Source organism: Gracilinanus agilis, chromosome 1 (assembly GCF_016433145.1).
Source record: "Gracilinanus agilis isolate LMUSP501 chromosome 1, AgileGrace, whole genome shotgun sequence".
In the NCBI taxonomy this organism is placed as follows: Eukaryota; Metazoa; Chordata; class Mammalia; order Didelphimorphia; family Didelphidae; genus Gracilinanus; species Gracilinanus agilis.
The window spans coordinates 643,482,745-643,507,448 of NC_058130.1; the positions used below are offsets into that span (position 1 = coordinate 643,482,745).

Below are 24,704 nucleotides of genomic sequence, written 5' to 3' on the forward strand. Positions count from 1 at the left end.
CGCCGCCCCCATCTCTCCTTTTCTAGAAAACTGATGTGCAGAATCTTACTGTAGCTCATGTCTTCTGGGTTAAATGCTGTGCCAGGGCTCAGAGAACTGAGTCATTTGCACTTGTGTAGCACTTGACTAGGCCTCAAGCATGGAAACCAACGTTAAGCACCTACTATGTGCAAGGAACTATGCTAATTGCTTTACAATACTCATATGATCTCCACAACCCTGGGAGGCAGATGCTATTAGCACCACCCTTTTGTTAGCAGAAGAAACTGAAGCAGATTGTGACTTGCTTAGGGTCAAGCATTTGCTATCTTAAAACTGAGTTCTTCCTGATTCTAGGCACAGGGCCACCTAGATGTCTTAAGGGAACTAGAATCTAGCTGTGTCTAGTTGTTTCTCCTCAAACCACTGAAAGAAACGGAGGCCAGTGAAATATGAATTCCCCTGCATGGAGACAGCTGAGGTCAGGGAACATCATCACCAAGAGGAAGGAGATACTTTCTGAAGTACTGAAATTACCAAAGATCACAGAAGGAAGAAAATCCAGGTAAAGACTTAGAGCATAAGCAGATGAAATGAACAAGGAAGGTAACAAGAGAACATAGTCTTCAGCCGAGCTAAATGAGCCCAAACATCTATGAATAAATGTTATGACAAAAGAATAGATATTTGAAGGAAACAGGACCCTTTGGATTCCCATGGGGAAATTGGCTGGAAAAATACAGCAAAATGTTCTTGACTAGTCTGAAAACAAGCAAAAAGCAATAGTTACAATATATCTACACAAGCAACATATACTGGTCTCAAAGAAAAACTTAACCAGATCTCACAATATAAAAACCATAGTAAAAAAATGGTTGTGATCACCTAGCTAGGAAAGGTCACAAAAAAATAAATTGGAGAAATAAGGAAGAGACATCCTTTCAAATTTTTGGATAGTGGAAGAGTTTATGACCAACTAGGGATAAAGGGTTATAGGTGATAAAATGGATTTTGATTACATAACATTGGAAAAAAACTACTTTGCAAGTTTCTCTAACAAAAGCTTCATTTCTAAGCTATTTTGACTCAAATTCATTAGCACCTTTGCCCAGTTGCTAATGGTCAAAGGCTAGGTTTAAGCAGTTTTTGAAGGAAATCAGCCAAGCTATCAACTATATATATATTTAAAAGCTCCAAGTCACAACTAAGGTCCCATCTTTTACCCATCAGATAAGAAAAAATGGCAAATGCTTGAGATGCTGCAAGAAGCAGTAATAGACTTGGTGGAATTATAAATTTGTCTAGCCATTCTGAAAAAGCAACTTAGAATTAAGCTAAAAAATATACTAAATTGTGTATAACATTTGAACATTGCACAAAAGACTTACATGTGAAAAGAGAATTGTACAGAAACTTTTTTCATGTAGTAGCAAATAAAATTGGAAAAACTTATATTTACTAATATGAAGCAAAGAGAACCAAAACAATACATGTAGTAATATTGTCAAGACAAACTGCAAAAGATTTAATATAATTATCAATCATGAATTCAGAGGACTAATAAAGATCTATACCAGTGGTTCCATACTTTTTTGGCCTACCGCTCCCTATCCAGAAAAAATATTACTTAGCCTCCTGGAAATTAAATTTTTAAAAATTTTAATAGCAATTAATAGTAAAGATAAATTCACCTGTGGCCATCACCACCCCCCCTGGATTGCTGCAGCACACACCGCGGGGCAGTAGCACCCACTTTGGGAATCAGTGATCTATACCATCATCACCTCCTGCTAAAGGAAATGGATTCAAAATGCAAAATAGAACACATTTTCCAATATAAACATGGGAGTTTATTTTGCTTGGTTATGTAAGCATATTTATTACATTGTCTTTAATTCTTTTTCATTTGGGGCATGGAGAGAAAATGCTTAAAACCAAAACTGCAGCGTTCTTTCCACCACATATTAAAATTTCCCAAAATGTCATAAGGATCAGCCAAAACAAAACAAATGACATTTAGTCTACAGAAATCTCAAGTTGAATATCAATAGCATTAAAGTTTTAAATAGGGAAGCTAGGTGGCCAAGTGGATAGTGCTAGTTTGGGGACAGAAAGACGTATCTTGACACACCCAGTTGTGTGACTGGGAAAGTAACTTCACGCCTTGGTTGATCATTTGCAAAATGAGCTAAAGGAACTCATATGGAAGTGGGAGGGCATTTTTTAACCTTCATATTGAATATAGTAGGACCCAAAAAAATGAAACTGCAGTGGGAGATTTTAGCTTAATCTTTCAAGGAAAAGACCTAGAAATAGTTTTTATTGGAATAGGCTGCCTCAAAAGATGAGTTCCTAACCACTGGTTAGGAGGTATCTGAATGTAAATGACTTAAAGATATCATTCTAGAGAAGTCTCATACTTCAAAGTATAATCATGGACACTATATGATCTGAGGAGAAATGTCTTCCAAATCTTAGGAGCAAAGGTAACGGAAATATTTTCTTCAGTCAGCAAAAGTATTTGTTGCTCTAGAAAGTACTTTAGAACTAAAAGGATACTGTATTTTCACATAGCTCATTTTTAGCAGTTAGGTGTCTTTTGTGAAACTTATGTCAAGTGGCTGATTCCTCATTTTAAGTGAGGACTCCTCCCTCCCCTTTACCCCTGCTTATTTCAAATAAAAAATTGAGGTCTACAGAGGCAAAATGACTACTAAGGTCAGAGAGTTGACAGAGAGGATTCAAACTCAGTTCCTATGAGGACCTTCTATTGCATCAATGCAATCTCTCTTCAGTACCCCCCCCCAAAAAAAACTTAATCTTAAAACTTAAATCTTCACTTGTTTCATTGCCTTTGACCTGGGGGTAAAAGTCTCTATTAAAGTACATCTCTAACTCGAGTTCCTTGGCATTTTAGTTGCCCCGGGTTACCAGTTGCATGTATCATAAATGGGACCTAAGCCCAGATCTATCATATCACACATTCCCTTTAATCTCTTGACAATAAATTCTAAAATTGCATTTTTCTGCATTTTCCTCCCTTCCAAACCAAAAATACTACCAAATTAGGGCAGGTTCCATTTTCACTTCTTGAGATTCAAATGGAAAGTAGTCAAGATGGAAGCAGTCTGTAGTCTAAAATATTGAAACTTCTTATACCATGCTGCCAGATGTGATAGCACCCAAAAAGGTGAAAAAAGGGCCTTTTCAAACCACTACTGGAAATTCAATTGAGATCCTACATAATCTTGCAAAAAATAAAAAAATTAAAAATTAAATTAAAAACCCTTACTTAACTGCTAATTTCACGTGACTAATGCTTCCTCGGCTATTGATTCATAAAAACCCTATTTTAGGACATTTTAATGATGTGGCAATAGCGATCCACACCAAAGCAGAACAAGACTACCTTAGTAGTATCCTTAAATGAAGCTTGCACAGGTATCTACCATGACTCCACATCCCATCAGAAATACTTAAAGACTTGTCCTAAAACATTTACCAGGCAGACAAAAATGATCCATTTTTCCTTGATTTTGAGGAACTTAATATACTACTGTTGTTGGAATGGAGAAAATAGATATATAGATATGGTAAGGACCAATAGGGCAAACAAGAAATATCAGATGATTAAGAGTTTATGTGTGTGAAAGCCAGCAGTAGCATAGGAATAGATCATATTGATTCTGAAAGGTTGAAGAGGGAATACATTTCAGGGATGAAAGAAAGGTTGGAGTCATATAGTAGCAGCCCTTATGTAACAGGATAGGTAGTTTGTATTTTACCTCAGAAGCAATAAAGCAAAAGATGGTTTTGAGTTGGGATTTGGCATGGAAAGTTTAGGAAAAAAAAATTACCAAGTTTTCAATTTTGGTGATTAGATGGATGGTGCTATAAATATAATGGGTTAGAGGGTCAGGTGTTTTGGGGGCAAAAGAAAAGAATTTTGGATACATTGAAGTACTAGAAGTATATTGGAAATGATGAGAGGAACTGTTGGAAAATTCAGGACTAAAGAACAACTTATTTGGGCTGGATATGCACATTTGGAATCAGTGATAGTTGAATTCATGAGTAGAAAAGAATGAAAGGGCTCAGGATAGTTTTAAAAACAAAACATGCTATGTTTAGGGAGCAAAGTAGGATACAAAGAAAGAGAGAGCACTGCTATAGGAGTCAAGAAAGGAATGATAAAACTAGTAAAAAGTATTTTAAAAGGGAATTTAGACTAAAAAAAAAAAAAAGTCAGAAGCTGGGTAACACTTTATTAGCATGTTGTAGAGGGGATTCTTGGGTTGGACCAGAAAGGACCTAAGAGATTCTTTAGTGTCCTTACTGATCAAATATTAAGCATACTTTAAATGCGTATGTCAAATGTGCACCTGAAGAAAGATTTAAAAGGCATAAGAAGGTACAGAGGGAAAAAAAAAACCTTATCTAATTATGGCAACAATGATTTCTAATTTGTAGCAACAATTTAAAAGCATATAGTATGGATTTTTTTTTTGAAATCCTGCTTTTTAGCTACAAACTTCTATATATTTCTAATAACTTCAGGGGGAAATTATATTAAAGTTTACTAAAAAAATATGACTTAATACCTTTAACACATAACTTGTATACTTAAAAAGTGTCCATTTTTACTTAAGATTTTCAGTCTTAAAAGGTATTACATAAATCTGCTATTAAATCCTATATTGCAACACTAGCATGTAGCAAGTGTTAGTAATCAATAAAATGGTAACAATTTTTTCCTAATATGCATGTGGTAATCGCTTATGTGGCCCTAGGAAATCTTTACATTATTGCACACAGGATTTTTATTTGATATTTTCAAAACATTCATTTTTATGATTTTAAGTACTTTGTCAGCTTTAACTTTTCAAAACTCTTTAAATCATAATAAATTAATGCAAATGTTACTTGTACCATTAGAAAACATTCTCAAAGAATGCTTAGAAGTTAACATACCTGAGGCTGATATTTTAAACTTCAACTTCACATTAAAAGCCATTAAAAGGTGACTGAAAAAAACTTTAGAGTGTGTATTTAGAATCACACACAGGTTACCTTTACAGTTCAATTTACTATATAGAAATCATGTTTTTATATTCAGTTAAATTCTGGATTAAGATTACAATATTGTAAACAGAAAGGATAGTAACATTAATTCAGTTCTTTTTAGCATATCAAATTGAAATACATAGGTTCAAAACTTCAATTTTTATGGCAAACAGTCTTCAAATACAATACAGACATCTCCTGAAGTTACTACCATATCATTTACAAAGATGATACTTATAGCTCTGAGCTGTTTTCATTTTCACATAAAATGATTCTTCTAGAAATTTCATAGCAAAATTGATATGCTGTGAAACTTAGAAGCTATCCTAGGTGATAAATAAGCTCAAAGCTACAGAAGTTTGGCATTCCTGGGCCACAAACAAGCATGGCATGTAAAGGAGGTAGGAAAGAATTCCTCCACTTTCTGAGTTCCAAGGATATTGTGTGGTAAGTTTAGAATTTTGCATAAAACTCTACATTTAGCCTTGGCCACCTCCAAAATACAATTAAGATGACACACCAGCATGCTAGGATCCTAAATTTTAGTAGCCCCAATATTAAGTTCAAATAGGCATTCATTAAATCACAAAGTATCAAGCATTGAGTGCACCCTATTGGTTTCAAAGGTTGAAAATTTGAGAGTCATGATCAATTTCTTTCTGCTTTAAAGCATGTGTAAAAACCACCTTTATATTATATTCCTAACTCATAATTACAGGTTAGGATTTTCTGTCAATTGGCACCAATGTGAAGTTATAGTTCCACTTGGAAGGCAGAAATTCCACACCTGAGCAAAAGATAAGTTAGGAACAATGATTCTTATTTCATTACTATTTCAATTCTGAAAGCTAAGATTATTAATACATTAGCAGTGAACATTCCAAATCCTGACTAAACACTGTCAGGCTAAGAATAAACAAACAAAAACTCCAACCAAATTAGTACAAGAATAAAGAATAATGATAAATGAATTCAAAATAACAATGAGTTAAGGGAATAGCTCCAAAATTGTTTTTTTCCTATTACTGTAGTTGAAAAACTTAATAGTGTGCTTTCCTGCAATTAAAAAATTTAAATATCCAGTGCAAAAGAGCATCAAGGTTTTAAGATGGATATAGCCCTTCTTTTTACTGATATGCATAATAACTACTTGCAATTTATCCCCCCCACACACACTGTTAATTATTTAGCATAAATTACCATCTCAGCCAATAACACTTGTAATTTGTATATCTAAGGTACTACATGCATTGTATCTATATACAAATATCTATTTATTACTGTTGGGCTTGCAGGTTTAACATTTTTGGTGTTAGAACTGTTAAAAGAAACATACTATGCTTAATAAACATTGCAAACTACATGTCAACTTTCCAGTAAAGAATATGAAATTCACAATGATTTATCAAACTTATTTTACTTAAATTATTGAAAACTTAAATAATTGAAAAATTAAAAGTACTGCCAAACTAAACTTGAAATAATGGGCTAAAGAAAAATAACTTTCAAAACAGTCATATACACATCTATTTCAAAACTACCTTTGCTAACTAGCCCCTTTCCCAAAGTTTTAGCCTGAAAAAACAGTAAAATCTACACAAAATTTTATTGCAATCATACAAGGGTTACGTCAGGTCAAATACAACAAATACTATGATGCAATTTTACATTTATTAAACTACAGTTCAAAGCACAAATTTACACATTCTAAATACACTAAACATATCTAAATGATGTCACACTGGTCTTCCACTGACATTTGATATATCTGGGCGAAAGACAATAACTTTACAAGACTTTCTAACAGGAATCCTTAGTATAAAAACTGTGTACTTGTATGTAAACGGTTTATAATGGGGAACCCAAGTGATGGGCTTCCATCTCCACTAAGTCATCCATTTTGTTGCATATTTTATTTTAAACGCTTAGGGGTTGGACAACTGGTAAGTTTAAATCTGGACACATTATCTAATTCCCACCTCACCCCAAAGAATTGTAGTTGTAAGCTGGTTTTGCCTGGTCCCAATTAGCTATTATTACTAATTTCTTTCAAGTTTTGGAGAGTGAATAGTTAAGATTGTTCAATTTTTCTTCCACACTGGAATGTTGACCAGACAAGCTTAACTTGCAACTTCAGGTCTAAAAGGAAGCGTTAATGCCTGTTTTTAAGCTTCAGTGGAAAAGCTACTGTCATCTTGGCTCAGCTGAATGCAAGAAGGCACAAAGAAGAAGTTCTTCATCATTGTGTCTGAAGTAATTCCAGCATCTTGCATCTCATACCTATATCATTGAAAAGAAAATATCTGAAATTAACTTTTGCTGAAATCATCACTTAACAGTATTTAAAAGCTATAATATAGCCATGTATATCAGTACTTAATAAACATTCGTTGAACTAAAAAAATATATAGATATATATAGACACACAGACAGACTTTTGGGGGGGGGAGGGAGAGAGGGGGAGAGGGAGAGGAAGAGGGAGAGAGAGGAAAAGATGCTAAATGGTTTGTCCAAGGTCCCACTTGCTCAGCAGTTTACTTGAACTCAAGTATTCCTGACTTTAAAGCTGCCTTCTTATGTAACCTAACTTCAATGGTGGGCATGAAGTATGATGATTAATAACATTTTTAATCCATATAAAAACTTTTCTTCATGTTACAAGTAACCAGTCAGTCAAAAACATTTATGAAGTGCCAGGTAAGCAATAAAGGTAAAAGGCAGTCTAATTGGGGGAGGGGGGAAGGAAGGAGAGATTAACAGCTATGCATGAATAAGTTTTTTACAGGATAAACAGGAAATAGTTAACAAAAGGTACTAGAATTAAGAAAGATTGGAAAACACTGTAGAAGTTGGAATTTTAGCTAGAACTTGAAAGACAGTAAGCAGAGATGAAGGAGTGTCTTTGTGACTTGACTGAAGAGTATGTAAGAAGTAGGGAGTGGAAGTGTAAAAAGACCAAAGAGAGATAAGAAGAGTATGAAAAAAACCAAACAGAGCATTTTTTATTTTATTCTGGGTAGCAGGTGATAAGGAATCACTGTAGTTTATCATTGAATGGGAGTGGGAGCAGAAGTGACATGGTTAAGAAAATCTCTTTGGTGGCTGAATGGAGGGAGGATGTACAGTTGGGACATAGCAAGTAGACCAATAATCAGGCTAGCCAGGTGTGAGATGATGAGAGGCCTCTGGCAGTGTCAAAGGAGACAAAGCATATGCAAGAGATTAGGATGGTAAAATAGATTGGTCTTTATAATAGATTGAATATGACGAAGGAAAGAGACTGAGGAGTCAAAGATGACACCTTAGTTGCAAAGACTGAGAGAACAGTGGTGCTCTTGTCAGTAATAGAGAAGTCTAAAAGGATGTTCTAAGGTAAAGTTTAGTTTTGAATATGCTAAGTTGAAGATATCTACTGGACATCTGGGTTAGAATGTCTAAAAGGCAGTTGGATATGTGAGACTGGAAGTCAGCAGAGGATATGGAGTTTTATAGGTAAATTTGGGAATTCTCAGCATAGATACAATTAAATTCCTGAGAGCTGATGGGATCACTAAGTGATGGAATATAGAAGGCCCAGGACAAAGTCCTACAGGACACTCTTAATTAAGTGGGGTGACCTGGATTCAGCAGAGTGAGGACCAGAAAGAGATCTGGGAGAAGAGTATGATGAAAACCTAAAGTGAATAATCATGAAAAGATGGACCCCACAAACCTTATCAAAGGCTATAGAGGTCAAGAAGAATAAGGATTAATAAGAAAAAGGTCATTGGATTCAACAATTAGGAAATTGTTAATGGGGCAGCTAGGTATACAGCAAAGGTCAGGAGGACCTGAGTTCAAATTTGACCTCAGACACTTCCTAGTTGTGTAATCTTGGGCAAGTCACTTAACCTCAATAGACTAGCTTTTGTTGCTCTTCTGTCTTAGAAATTCTAAAACAAGGTAAGAGAGGAGGAACAGGAGAGATTATTAGTAACTTCAGAGAAGGTAGTTTTGATTGATGATGGGGTTGGATGTCAACCTGTAGAGCAAGGCAAGGAAATAGAGATATCTACTGTAGATAGCCTTCTTAAAGAATTTATGCTCCCACCTACCCAAAAAAGGAACAAGAGATTATAGGGATTAATACATAATTAAAAATGCCATCAAATGAAACCTCCAAATCTCTCACCTGTTTTTAAAAACAAAGAAACACACACAAAAAAACCTCCCTAAAACGCTGGATATCTTACCAATCACTGAATGACATCATGTAATAAATAGTTGGCCTCTGAAAATCATTAAAAGCAGATGGCTCATGGAGAGTATCTGCTCCCATATTATCAAAGATCAGCCAATCTCCCACATTCAGCTCAGGAAGAAGACAGTTTTCCACAATTTGATCAAGCTCATCACAGGATGGACCCCAAAGGCTGCTTGTAAACAGAGGCGCATCTTTCTTGTATTTCTACAAAAAGATAAAAAAATTAATTTTACATTGAATTCCCAAATTGAAAAATCCTTAAATTTCTGCCTAACTCTCACTATTCTTTCCCTTCCTCCCTCCAATCTCTAAGACATAGCTAGACCAAGTTTGCCAAGTAAGGGCAGAGACATCTTTTTCTTAGTATCCTCCATTTCTTTTATCTCTTCAGTGTAACAAACACTACTCAGTGTCTTATATGTATATCTAATAAGTATTTGTTTGTTAAATGATTAAATGCTCTCACCTTGTGAACCTCTGGGATGGTATTCAAGTTCTCAGACAATTTGCTTGCAAAAGAACCATAAACACCATCATTCATGTAATACATAAAGGCTGGTTCATTACTCCCGGTTTTTCCTACTGAAAGAAAAGGTTATGGCAATTTGAATTTTAGTAGACTGAATTCTAACCTATACTTAAAAAATAATATGGGGAACAATTACCAAAAAGTTATAGCTCACTTTATTTAAAAAAAAAATGGTTCTTTAGGGGGGCAAAAAAAGAACTAACAACTCATTAATAATCCCTATCAGGATTGCTGACAGTATATAACTGATCATAAGCTGCTAAAAATAACCTTTGGGTTCTCAATCATACAATGCAATTAAATAAATTGAGACTAGTTTTGCAAAAGCAGAATTAAAGATAAGGAACTTATTCATGGAACACATAAATCTTTTAAGGTAAGAAAATAAAGAAATTGTAGCACTATTGTTTTTGTTATTAAACCTACAACAGTGACAGTAAACTAAAAACACCAGAAGTTGCCACTTCCTTTTTGGTATTTTGAATGGAGTAATATTAGGACAGTAAGGTACTATTTTTTTAGACATGTAAGCCTCAGAAGACATACAAATGTTCCCCTTATGCCCAAGAAAAAAGGTTCTAGCATTTGTTGATTCTCTTCAGTATAATATTAAAAGTCAATGTGTAAAAGGGGAAGTTTAATTAAAGAAAGAAAACATATTTTACTTCAGAAACTTAAAAATTATTACCTCCAGAGGAAACATCATTTTCAACAACTTTCTTTGCAATGATATTAACTGCTAAAGTGAATGCAGAAGATACATAGTAGCTTCCAGGTTCTGAAATGACCTTAATGCCAGATCCTTCAGGAAAGTAGACATCCAACAATGGGCTGATGACATGATTAACCTATGGAATTACAAAGTACTAGACAGTTAAGTATGACAGTAAATGATTCAGTTATTACTTAGTTTAACCTAAATCAGTCCCAAAAGTTAGTAGTTCAAAAACCCATTTGATTCTCATCTTAAGCAAAATGGATTGCTTATTATCCTTTTTAGGAACCTATCCACATTCTCAAAGCATACAAAACTAGTCTCATAAGCCATATAAATAAAATAATGGAAAATAAAAATATGGTTGGGGTTATAATATGTATATGCACTATTGAGATCAACCATCATGATGATCTCTCTTAACATTTAAGAATCACAATCTATTTTTTAGTGTTTTTTTTTTTTTAGTTTTTTAAGTCATTTCTCTTCTGACACATAATAATATAAACATTTAAAAAAGGGAAAGAGAATGTTAATAAAGACAGAATTTACTATATATAGTTTATACTGACAACAAATTGAGATGAAAGTTTTCCTAATGCCCATTCTACCAGTGACTATAGATTATAATCTGAAATCTGATCATAACTACCGTCAAAAATTCCATTGGCAGATAATCAGTTGTAAGTTAAGATTTCAGGAACAATAGTAAGGGGTTAAACTTATTAAAAACCATAGGCGCTTGGGCAGCTCGGTAGCTCAGTGGATTAAGAGTCAGGCCTAGAGACAGGTTGTTCTAGGTTCAAATCCGGCCTCAGACACTTCTCAGCTGTGTGACCCTGGGGCAAGTCACTTGACCCCCATTGCCCACCCTTACCACTCTTCCACCTAGGAGCCAATATATAGAAGTTAAGGGCCCCCCAAAAAACAAACAAATAAATAAACCATAGGCACTAATGAGATCATCAAGGAAGAATACAGAAAACAAAAAGGTCCAGGATTTAGGATTTCTGGTGGGATGCGGGAGAGAGAGAAAGAGGAAGATAATGAAAGTGTGGAAAGTAAGAGAACCAAGAGAGACTAGTGTCATAGAAGCCAAGGGAGAGAAAAGACTGTCCTGGAGAGCTTAGTGGACACAAAGGATCCTGACCCTTGACAAAAGCTGAAGATTTATTGAGAATGAGCACTGGTAAAAGTCATTGATCTCAACAGTTAATAAATCAATGAGGGGCAGGTAGGTAGCTCAATGGATAGGAGCTCTAAGCCTACAGTCAGGAGGACCCGAGTTCATATCTGGCCTTAGATGCTTTATAGCTGTGTGACCATTGGAAAGTCACTTAAACACAATTACCTAGCCCTTGCTCTTCTGTCTTAGGAGTTGTTTCTGAGATAGAAGTAAAGATTTTAAAATAAAAACAAATCATTCCTGGAATTACACAACTTATGGTCAATCCTATTGAAGCAGGGACCAACCATGTACCAACAGGCCCTGTGCTATATGACAGAGACAGCAAGACAAAAATAGTTAGTCTTTTTGTCCTCGAGTTTATATCAAGGGATACAATATGTAAATATAAGGATATAAAAACTCAACATATACTAGGTAATTTCAGGGGGGGGGGGGGGAAGTGTTCGGGGTTTAGTGGAGGTATATCAGGAAAGGCTTCAGAGGCAGTGCCAGAAGGGAGGTTTTGAAAAAAACTAGAGATTATGAGGCAGAGTTAAAAGGGAATGCATGCCAAGTACAGAGGACAATCAGAGCAGTGGTTCCCAAACTTTTCTGGCCTACCGCCCCCTTTCCAGAAAAAATATTACTTAGCCCCCCGGAAATTAAAATTTTAAAAAATTTTAATAGCAATTAATAGGAAAGATAAATGCACCTGTGGCAATCACCACCCCCCTGGATTGCTGTAGCACCCACCAAGGGGCAGTAGCGCCCACTTTGGGAATCACTGAGTTAGAGGCATAGGTAAGAAAAGGACTCACAAAGCCAGACTACCTGGATTGCAGAGGACAGTAAGGGAAATAATATATAATAAGCTAACAAAGTGTAGCTAGATAGCAACAGAGAAGTGTCAGGCTTAGAATCAAAAGACCTATCTTCTCGTATTCAAATCAGGTTTCACTTACTAGCTGTGTAATCCAGGACAAATCACTTAACCCGGGTTTAACCACTCTAGTATCTTTACCAAGAAACCCTAAATAGGATCACGAAAAGTCATAAACAACAACAACAACAACAACAACAACAACAACAACAACAACAAGAAATAAAGTTTAAAAGAAAGAATAGGAACAGGCTATAAAGGGCAATCACTTTGGCAGCTATATGAAGGATGGACTGGAGAGATTAGAGGAAGGGAAACCACTCAAGAGTATTATAAAAGAGTATTATAATAGTCAAAGAGAAGGAACAAGGGCCCCAAAGAGGACCATGCTTTGGGAAGAGGGAAGGAGATTAATAGAAGATGTTGTGGATGTAGAAACAAGACTGGACAATTGACTGGATACATGCGGTAATTTAGGGTTGAAAATGACCAGTTAGGAAGATGGCTAAATTATGTCCAGTATGGAGTTTAGACATTTATTAAGAAAGAGAAATGGTCACAGTTGTAGTTAATTTGTCAAAGTGCCATTAAAACCTTTTTACATAGTGGTCAAGTGCTAAAATAGTTTACTTTGGCAAAATGTAAATTAGATTTATTAATAGAGTACCACCAAAATTAACATGTTCACAAAATTCATTTCATGTAAAATTTAAAAGCCAACACTTTTCCATTCTCCCCTGTAATACTTCAAAAGAATTTATTTTCATTTTGGCTCATTATAAGGTGAATGCAGAGTGGAAAACCTGGTCAGGAGACAGATCTATGATACTAGGTTTTTCTGAATTTTCTGCCCCTCTTTTGAATATAAAAGATTAAATAAGCCTAAATTTGCTTATTAGCCAGATGTGATAGATGTGATTCTTGGGAACTACTTAACTCCTAGAATTCTTTCAATAAATAGTAGCTACATTGAAGATGCTGTGGAACTACTCATCTGAATGAACTATGCCCACTGTCACCCTGTATGAAAATCTGCTTTGTAGCTTTGTGCAGTGGTAGTATTGTAGCCAATGAGGTTTATCTGAGGTGCGATTTTATTGCTATTTGAAAAAATAAAGATCTGCTCTGTACATGTTGCTATAATCTTTGATAGAGGCAAATCATTGCTACATATATTTAGAAATAAAAATTATGAATCAATGTAACTTTACCTCTTGTAACTGAAATTCACTACCCGTGAAGCCTCCGCCAATGTCCAATATGGTCATTTTAAAGCCAAATTCTCCCTAAAGGCAATGAATGATACATTTAAAAAAGCTTTACAAAAAAAATTTCAAAGACTTAAATCCATCTCAAAAGAATCTCAACTTGAGAATTCAGCCTAAATATAACAAGATAAGCAATAGTGACATGGGATTAGAATACTGTATTTGATATCAAAGAACTTGGTTCATACAGTATCTGCCACTTACCTATGTGACTTTTAATCACTCTCGGGCTCAATTCCTCCATTTGCCGAGATTAGAAATTCCTAAGAACCCATCTGATTCTAAACCCTGTGTATTATAATCTTTAGTAATATTGTTATCCTTTTAGAATACCTTCAGCTCCTTAATTATTTCCTCTAGTAGAGAAAGCTAAAAACAAAACAAAAAAACCCTAAAGTTTTATATCCTAATTCTATTTTAGTTGTTATATACCGCGATCATTCTGGATATTTTCTCTTGTTGCAGATGCAAATAAGCACAATAGTGTGACTGGTATCTGCATAATCCTGTGGGCAAAAAAAACCAATCTTTTGATAACTCACTACTACTCTATATTAAAGGAATCAGATTCCTAAGAACTAATTTCTAACAACACTTAAAACTCTACTCTACCCCCAACCTAGCACAAAATATTTATCTTATGAAAAATCTAAAAGTTTGTGTCATTTTATAGCAATTGAACAGAAGAACACAGGGAGAATAATATTTTGAACTTCAGTCCATTAATAATTCTTTTATTAAGCTACAAGTATATAGTAAAACTATAAGAACTTACAGCCATGTCAAATACACATCGAGCATCAGATAAAGCATGAATATATACTTGAGGTTCTTTGCAAGAGCTTGAAACATGAAACCTGAAAGATTAAAGACAGAGTAAAAGTTTGTATGTTTTTAAAAGGAACTGCAAATAAAAGGTTTCTTTATACTCTTAAATTCACTTTACTACTCAATAGTATAATTTTCCTTATTAATACCCTGACACCATACTTCAAAAATGACACAAGCAACATTGTAACCAAAGGTACTAAAACAATCACCTTATTGCAAACAAAAGTTGACAAGAGACACATACACAATTGTTCCTTTGAGACTATTACACCTAAATAGGATTAATATGTGGGCATGGACACACGTTTTTAGTAAAACATAAAAGTCAACAAACAGGTGATTTAAAGATAGGCTAACGATGTCTGAAGGGACAAGATAAATGTTGTTATTTTAATATTTCATAAAGGCTTGGTTGTAATATATTAAAAGAATGTGTAAGACAATGTTTATGTGGAGTGTTTACAGTGTCTCTAATTCAATAAGTCCTCAAACCCCTCTCCCAAGTTTTAAAAAAGCAATTTCTTAAAAAAATAGTTATCTTTGTTATGTCTTTTTAAAGTAAAAGGCAAATCTTTGCCATGAGTATAAGAGATAGTAGAGCTAATGGGAAGAGACCTTAGAAATCATCTGGTCCAACCTTCCAATTTTATAGATAAAACACATGTGACTGGCTCAAGGTCATAAAAGTGATAATGTAGTAGAGCTGAATTATGAACCTACATCTGTATCTGCTTGACCTTGAATCTCAATTCAAATACAGTTTTCACTTCCCTGAATAATTGCCTTGTCTATAAAAGATTGGTAATGGTGCAAAATCAAGTCTCTGTTCTAGTTATGTAGACTATTAAACACAGAACTTAACTTTTCTGGACTGTAGCTTCTTTACTAACAGTTAAGGTCATTGGGCTAGATACAATTTTTGACGTTCCCTTACAGAATCAATTAATGGACTGGAACAAAAAAAAATTTAGATGAGTAAATTAAAAATAAAAAAAAATTACACTAAAATTTAGGGGGAAAAACACTATTTTTTCCGTAAGATATGAGTGGTCTTGCATTCAATCCTTACATCAGAATGAAATTTAAGTATAAATGTCACATCAAATTACTTTCCTAGGAATATTCATCACATATGAATAAAACATGAAATTTCCATTTCTATGTTCTTAGATATTCATTGATACTGATAGTCAATAGTATGCTTTTAGGGCTGAATGATTAAGTAACAGAGGTGTGGTGATGTGATTTCCCAGTTTAACCAAGAAAATTGATCTAAAAAAAATAATAATAATGTGGGATACCTTAAATGACACCCACCAGAACAGTTCTGCATTTTCTATATATTCTTAGTGACAAAATACATTTTAAACCCATTTCAGCATTATTTACTACATAGTATTTCTTAGTGTTTTATGGCCTAGAACATCAAAAGTACATTTATTCATGCATAATCTTTGGTCTAGCCTACAAGCTCAAAGTAATCAATTTAGTTTTTTTTTTCAAATATATTAGTGAAAGAGAAGAGAGGGAAGAAATACTCTCAAACAAGAACCATCAACAATGGATCTATTCCAAAAACTATTTTTAAAAATGCATCCAAAAAAATACAAACATACCTCCCCACCCCTCAAACAAAAACCTAACCCATAATCCCCCCTAGGAAATTTGGTATATAGTCACAAAAATATTACTTTCTAGTTACTCATAGTATTCTAATTACTTGATCTGACAGAGAGAAAAAATATCAGGGCCCAATCTTTCTTAATGTTCTTCCTATTTACATGATCCCTACAGATAAGCATAAAGATGATTTCTATCTTCAAATAAATAATGTAAACTTCCAGAGGCACAAAAGATTTACTCTAAATGCAACAAGCCGAAAATAAGTAAAATTTCAAAAAGAAGATAAACTTGCATTTTATATTATTATGTGGAAATTCCTGAAAATCAGCAAAGAAGTTATACTGAATATTAATAATAAACTGATTTACTTTTAATAATATATTAATAATAATATTAACAATATAATGTTTTATAGGACTTACTTAACACCAACTATTTGGACGTCAAGTTCCTTAGCACATTCCAAGAGGTGCCTACAATTCTTCAGTGTGGTGCCAAACTTCATGTTACTCTCTTCATCTCCACTAATATCTTCTGTTGCGATGTGTAGTAAGAGCCTAAGAGAAGGGGAAGATGATTGGGGCACAGTTGGTTTACATCATCATCAGCACATGTGAAGCCTGAAGATTGTCAGAAGTGTGTTGATTATGTTTCCAGTGCTCTCTCCCAATCCATCATCGGTGAGTCAAGTGAACCTAATGAAAAACAATCCTGTATAGAGAAAAAACTAGCAATTAGGGCCTAAAACATGGAGCTAACAAGGATGGGAATATGGAAATTCAGCAAGTTTAAGACTGTTGTAGCACCAAGAGTCAGTTGGGTTCTGTAATGAAAGACGACGTTACTTTCAAATGAAGTGCGTCAGTCCATAAATTCACCTGGCTAATTTAAAGACTAGGTAATAAACAGAAATAACATTTTCCAATAAAAATATCAGGCCTTCAAAAAAGCCTTCCTTCAAGCTGGAGCTAATATTGAGATAGTTGGCAACCTTTTAACTTAGTATTTTGGCCTATATTAGGCTGAACCTTTAAATTATTACTTAAAATTATAAACATCTAATACAAGTATAATGTTTCCTTGAAAACTTGATTGCAATTAAAATAATTAAAATAAAACTTTAAAAATTAGTAAACTTTCCGTTGAATTTTGTAAAAAAAAAAAAATCACCTAGAAAATCTATAAACAATGACACCACTAGAAAAACAATAAATATGACTTGGGGAGGCAGGAAGGAGAAGAGCTTTCCCAGAAGAGAAATTGCAGAAGATTAAGATTAATGCCAGGTGCTCAGAAAGCAAGACAGAAGGCCAATAATCCCAAGTGTATTAAAAAAAAATCACACACACACACAACACACCCTTTTAAAATCCACCATTTACTTTGAGCACAAGACTACATGAAGATATAAATGGTAGGGAGTCAAAATAAACATATTCAAAGAAAAATGTGAAAAGTAAGCTCTATTATAATTTGCCAAAAAAGAGAAGCAACTTACCTATATTCCATCAGGCTCACAACCTGAGAGAAGACAGGTACTTTTAAAGTCCCTTACTTTGTGCTCAATTCAATATTTATAGACTGCATCATTTTACTATTGTGAGCTATAAATAGAATTTCCCCATATTCATTAAACCTGATATAACTAATCTCATTTAACAAATGTTCTTTCAAATATAGTTCTCAGCCATGTTAAAAATTTTCACTTATTGGCAAACAAGGCTATTGTCCTTGTGTTTACACCCACAATTGCTATAACTAAGATCTTTTAAAAATCCATCTTAAAATATGGAATCTAAATGTAGATAGGCTTTTAAAACCTTTTTAGAGTGAAACACCAAAGCTAGAGTATTTTATTCCATCAATATTTACTTTGAATTATGTAGTACTCCTCTAACCTCCTACCATGTTCCTAAAAACTATCCGCCTAGTCTTTAGACAAAAGTAAATTGTTTCAAAAGAACTTTGTTACTAATGTAGCTTGGGATTTCATTTTGCTAGCACACACCTAATCTTACTTATAAAAAAGCCAGAGACAAAAAAAAACACCCCAACAAAATAATACTATATAGTAAGGTAGCCTAGAAGCTAAAATTCCTTCTTTGAGGTTGTAAAAGTAATGGTACAGTAAGATCAGTCTTTCCCTCATTTTTATCTTAAATGTTCATATTCTGGGACAGGGAAATTTAAATGTTCCAATCTTTTGGACTCTAAAAATAATAAAAATTAACAGCTTCTGTAATTTACAAGCATAAATAAAATGGGTCCACTAAATTGTTTAAGGCTAAGGGGGGGGGGGGGAGATGCATTTTACAAAATGTATTTGAAATGAATCAATTCTTCCTCAAATGAATATGGTATCACAGAAACTACAAATGAATCCAATACAGGGAAACTATAATGAAAAGTGCTGATTAGCACTGTCTATTATTGTAATTTTAAAATGGAATTTAACAGGTTGAATGTTTTATTTTATTTTCCTTCTTCCCAGCTACAAGGTCACTACTCAGCTAAAAATAAAGAATCCTACAGTAATTAGAAAAACCCAAGAATGTATAATTTTGCACTTACTTAGCATTTGGATGATTACGTGCAATTTTCTTCAATTCAATTTCATTGTCACATGACATGATGTTAACCCCAGTTTTTGCTGCATACTTTATCTGAGAAGATTGCTTACATGGACTTATATCAATGATGTTTTCAGGAGAAACACCCAATTCTTGCACCAATGCCATTTCATTCTGAAAAAAAGAAAAATCAATCTAAAGACACACAAATGGAATTTGAGACATTTACTCCCCCCCTCCATGGATTAATTTATTTTCATCAATACATATCTAAAAATATATACTAGTTTCTGGTTAACTTTAAAGGATTATGGTTGATTCTTCAATTGCAAAAAGGTAGAGCAGCTAAAATTTTAGGATGGTGGCAAATCATTTTTCAAGTAATTTAAGCAAGCAAAATATGCCCAATGACATAATCCTATGGCTTAAAAAATTTTTTTATTCCTTTACAGTAAAACTTAGGACTTTTCAAGATATTCTGTCAAAGTGCTAAAAAGGATATGCACAGTAAAGAATAGCATTTATTTATTTTAATCAGCCTGAGATTAACTTAAACTAGCAGGCACAGAAATGGATAAAAAAGTTCTGACCAAGTTCAAGATAACATAACTTAAAAAACTTTAAAAAGCACCTTCCAATTCTTACATAAGATTAAAAAGCATAGTAATTTCAGAATACAGTACATCTTGACATTTTAATGATTATTTCCCAGCTTTACAAACACACCCTTTGGATACAAACACAGGATTTGCTTTGGCCTAAAGAAAGGAGGGAAAAAGCAACACTAATCTACTTACTTTGCTGGAACATGCAAATCCAGTTCCAAGAGCTGCTAAAATTTCTAGAACAGCTGGAGCCGAATTACATTTTACTGTGTAGAATGGCTTTATTTGAGCCACAACATTCTGCCACTGACTGTGTTTCTTTACAATTTTCCCAAGATCTCCAACAAAAAATGCATTTTTTCCTGTCTATGAAAGAATGAAAAAAAACCGAGGAATTGGAAAGTTATTCATTAATCAAACAATTGTGTTCAAAATATGAACTCCTTAGCGTCATGTTATTTTGTTTTTCACAACAGTTTTTTAAAAACTCTGGTCATTTATCTCTGTAGGCATGCTCCCAGAAATTAAAAGCAAATTTTAAAATAAAAATGTTTCAAAGAATTTAAAATTATAGAAGGAAAAAGACAATTTCACATTTTTCTATAACACATAAATGGGTCTTCAGAGCTCCTTTTAGGAGTGCTTCGAGTAATAAAGTCAGGAATAGCAATAATTATGTGAGAGGAATATCTGGCATTATCTGAATATATTTTAGACTTTGGGAGAAGAGTGAAAACTAAAAATTTTATCTTTTTTCCCCCTCCTCCCAAGAAATGATTCTCAAAAAAATTAAAAGCATTTAAGAGGCAACATGCCCTGCAACTACCTATCGTGTGTTCAAATTCATCAATTTGGTCAAATCATCTCTATATGCTCAAACAATTATATATCTATAATCTCTGAAAAATCATTAGAAATGGGATAAGCAATCTTGAGAAAGAGAAGTCAATATATCTGACTAAAATTTCTTGAAATTCTTCTATAACCCAATATGGATGGTTTGTGAGTAAATAGTGATTATGTCAATTTATAAGAGTTTGTAAAGAAGACATCACCAAAAAGTCACCAAGATATTTATAGCAACACTTACTGTAGCAGCAAAATCTAGAAACAAATGCTTATTGATAGAAAAATCAAAGTGATAGGGAAAGCTGTGTAGTATTACTGGGCTATATATAACAAAGGAATACAGAAGCACTAGAAGACACATGAAACTGATATAAAGTGAAATAAGCAGAACCTAAAAACAATATGCTAAGTAGTCCTAAAAGAACAATTAAACTGAATGCTGTGAAACTAAAGTAACTGATATGAGGGGGTCTCCTCTCCTCCTACTTTGTAGGTGGTATAGTAAGACACCTTTGTAGGTGGTATAGTAAGGAACCTAATAGACAATTATCCTGAGACTACTCTGAATCTAGTCCGAACAAGAAAGACTCAATGAGCAGGTTTTAGAACCCTATAAATAACATTAGTAGAACCTATGATATTTACTTACTAGGGTATGTTCATATACATAGTTATCAATAACATTTCCAAGATGTGTTCCTTCCTCCAACAGGCCAACAGAGTAGTTTGCATCTTCAATAAATCCTTTCATCTCAGCCGTATTCCACAAAGCCGAAAGTCATAAACCAGGAAAAACAAGGAGATGGGCCACCAAGCCTTACGTTTGGGTCCTTAGAATATGCAACAAACTGTTGGAATAAAGGATTATAATGAACTAAGTTAACAATCAAAATAACTCTTCAACAATCATGTTAAATTCAATTATAATATACGTGTTAAAAAAATGTGACAACATTCTATGCAGAAAGACTGTCCAAGTGTTTCCATTTGGCATGGTACACTATGATTTTAATATATATTATATATTGGCCTTTGTAACCACAAACCCATTTCAAAGGATTTATAAATATGAATTGCATAGAATATTATATGTGCCCAATCATTCAAAAAAATATAGCCTCAGCAGTGTCCAGGCATATGATTATGCAGATTTACCATTTATTTATGATTCCCTTACACCACTTAAATTCCTTTTAGTCAATTCTAGACTACTCGGGGCACTTACCCAGTCTGGATTATCCCCTACTTCATCCACTTCATATATACATTTTGGTAATTACAAATGTCTCATTTTTGAGATAAATCTAGATCAAATCAATTTCTTCAAAGGGGTTTAAAGTTATAGAAGACTAAAACTTAGTTTAAAAAGTTTAGCAGTTCACTACCCCTAGTTAACAAATAACAACTTATCTGACTAGTTTTCTGTACAACATAATCATTATAAAACTTTTTGATACCAGGAGGGATGTAAGGTAAAGAGTGAAAGTGTAAAAGCCTTCTGTTGCCTTGGTGATAGTACTACTGGTTCAATTTGTAGCTTTGGCAACTATTTAAAATCTTTACTTTTCCATTAAGTATTCCCATTAAAAAAAAAAAAAAAAAGCCTCAACCCCCTCAAATGAACTTAGTTAACTTAACATTTTTCACAACACCAGATCTTCACAAGACCTTGATACAACCTTGCTGCTGAAGGGGGTGGAGGGCAGGGGGTGAAGCAAAACCAGAAAAATAAAGTTCATGTCAGAACTACAGAGAAGTTCAAAACAAAGGCATATGAACAAGGTCCCAAGAGCCAGAGCCTTAAACAGTGTCATGCCTACAGTTATCAGTAGTCTGTTTACCACCTAGACAGGTCCCAAGAAATTAGTTTCTTTTTGGATATTGCATCTTATCCCTGGAATACCCATTCCTCCTTAGACCAGCATAATACAGTTCTTTCCTCTTTATTAAGGATTTAATGATTAGGGCTATGACATTTGACAAATATCAATATTATAATACAGAATAAAGTGATCAGAACTTTAGTAACTTATCTTTTCATTAAGTCACAAGACTACAGTTTTATAGAAAGGGTTACAGAGAGCATTTGCACTGGAAGGGATCTTAGAAATTAAGTCTAAATCTTTCATTTTATAGATGAAGAAACTGAGGCCCTGAGGTGAAACATTATATATAAAATATAATTGTTGATCTGGGTATTAGTGCTCACGTTATCAAATAAAACTCATTACAGACCATGAATTGCCTTTTCATTAAGCATGGATATAGTCAGGATAAGAAATGATCTTTTTTTCTACAAGACTACCAAGAGATAACTATAACATCTTGGGAACTTCAAAACACTTTCTATAGTTAGTGAACTTCACCAGTATGCAGAGACTAGGACTACAGTGGCTTTGTGATACTGTCCTCACCTCTTCTTTCCTTATACCAGTCACTGCCTGACAGTGGTGGATGAGGGTGGGGAAAACTAATTCTGTTGTCCGTGTTAAGTCAAAGAGATTTGCTGTGTTGGCAGATTTTTAAAAAATGATCTTAGCTTCATCTGGGACACAAGATTGAAAGCTGAAAGTGACCAGAAAAGTTAACTTACTTTGGCAATTAAGTTAACAGAAGAATGCTAAACCCAGTGCTTTAATATGCTATTCTACTTAACCCCAATTGTCCCTGGAATTCCTCTTTTACCCTATGATGGGACTTAAAAACATATCTACAGCATTAGGTAATAGCTTCCAAGAAAAGACGGTTACAACACATACAATGTCTCCCAAGTTTCACTCAGCAATAAAATTCAAATCTTAAATTTCCACAAAATTCAAGCCATCAATAACCTAGTCTTTTGAAAGCGCATCAGTTTCATGGAATATAGAAATACTAATTATTTCCAAAGTCTGCAAAGAAATGAATGCTAAAACACTGATGACACAAATTAAAGTTTAAAATTACCTTTTTCTACAGACAGGGCTCAAAAACTATTTTATAAGTGTTTACAATTAAAATTTTTACTTTTAGACAACCTGAACCAAGATGATTCATGATTTTTAAATAATCCCTTCTGCCTGATAGAAAATGTTATTAACCAATGAGCAAAGGCAAATACAATCTCCAATTAATCAAGCCAAAACAATACAAATTTCTGCAGTTGGGACACAAGGAAACTTAAGTCTCCTTAACCAATTAGTAGAGGTTATCAGAAAAACATTTAAATTCTTCCCTGTACCATTCAGTTAATATTGTGGAATTTTGGAGCAAAAGTCTCTTAAAATGCTACGTGGTATTTAAGAGGCCAAACTGCATACTAGCCTTATTTTAATTTATTTAAGATTGTCTATTTGAACCACTAATGACAGATAACTTTCCTGTAAGAGAGCAGGCAGGTCTGGCTTTCTTAAGTAGGACTGACCCATTTCTATCTATGTTGTTGCAAGAAAAGTAGTTTTCCCTAACATGGTACTTCTTTGAGCAACAACTCGGGAGTAAAACCTACCAAGACCATTATTCAATCAGTAGCCTTCAATCCATGCTCAACTCCACATTGTTCAGAAAAAAAATTTTTTTTCAGGGTATAATTACATTGAATAGGAATCAAATTGTTAGTGTGTATGCATTCATTTATGTGCTAACTTGAATAGTACTCAGTTACCCAATTACACTTTTAAATTTAGCTTTACGTGCTTTGATAAACCAACTCTAACAAAAAATTATAGGTTCCATAGGAAATTGTTTTAAATTGGATTTTTTAAACCATAGATAAAACCCAAATGTACCTATATAGGAAGCTCAAATCAATACACAACAAATGATTTCTGTAACTTCTATCAATTCATAAAAGGAAAGCACTAGGGGTAAGGAACTTAAGAAAAATGTACTTGGGTGTTGTTGTAGGCTTACTTAATTTAAACCATACAAAAGGATACTTCACTTGATAAACGTTGATATTTGTTCTATAAATTTATATGTTCTCAAATGGCCATATGCTGTTATATATGTTTAGCCTATAGCACCCTCCAAGAATTAGAATACTAAATAAGTATTTTCTTAGGGTCGATTTCTTGATTTTGCTATTTTCTGATTTTAAAAGTATATAAAAGATATTAAGGTATTGCAGACAAGTCTTTTAATTCTGAAAATTTGGTTACCTCTAGATTCTTTCTTAAGGGAAATAATTTATCAGGCCTATTTGCAATAATAAATCTATATCATCTATCTCAGTCAAAAATTTAAAATCCCTCTAAAACCTCCCCTAAACCTACTCAAAGAGTATGCTGGCAAAACTATACTTCTTGCTATCACAAAATTTAATTTTTTTCTTTAAAGGGGTGGGAGACTTGAAATTCTAATTTTAGTAAATGGCTAAAAGCATCATGTTGTAATCACAGA

General features: G+C 33.7%; 1 protein-coding gene and 1 non-coding gene across 4 annotated transcripts in view; one reads left to right on the forward strand and one right to left on the reverse strand.

Moving 5' to 3' along the window:
• Positions 1-6,100: 6,100 nt before the first annotated feature.
• Positions 6,101-24,704, reverse strand: part of AZIN1 (antizyme inhibitor 1) — a 33,367-nt gene continuing 14,763 nt past the window's right edge. For 2 of the 3 annotated variants that reach the window (XM_044668690.1, XM_044668698.1), the window contains 10 exons: positions 20,974-21,172; positions 19,668-19,841; positions 18,872-19,044; positions 16,723-16,857; positions 14,622-14,703; positions 13,790-13,864; positions 10,504-10,663; positions 9,753-9,868; positions 9,276-9,490; positions 6,101-7,323 (listed from right to left, as the gene is read on the reverse strand). In XM_044668690.1, the coding sequence (XP_044524625.1) occupies positions 7,209-7,323; positions 9,276-9,490; positions 9,753-9,868; positions 10,504-10,663; positions 13,790-13,864; positions 14,622-14,703; positions 16,723-16,857; positions 18,872-19,044; positions 19,668-19,841; positions 20,974-21,075 (1,347 nt within the window). In that variant the 5' untranslated portion in view covers positions 21,076-21,172 and the 3' untranslated portion in view covers positions 6,101-7,208. The remainder of the gene's footprint in view (positions 7,324-9,275; positions 9,491-9,752; positions 9,869-10,503; positions 10,664-13,789; positions 13,865-14,621; positions 14,704-16,722; positions 16,858-18,871; positions 19,045-19,667; positions 19,842-20,973; positions 21,173-24,704) is intronic. The other variant, XM_044668704.1, reaches the window with a different exon arrangement.
• On the forward strand, positions 13,620-13,762 carry LOC123232609. Its single transcript, XR_006505148.1, has one exon. It is a non-coding gene; the product is annotated as a U4 spliceosomal RNA (small nuclear RNA).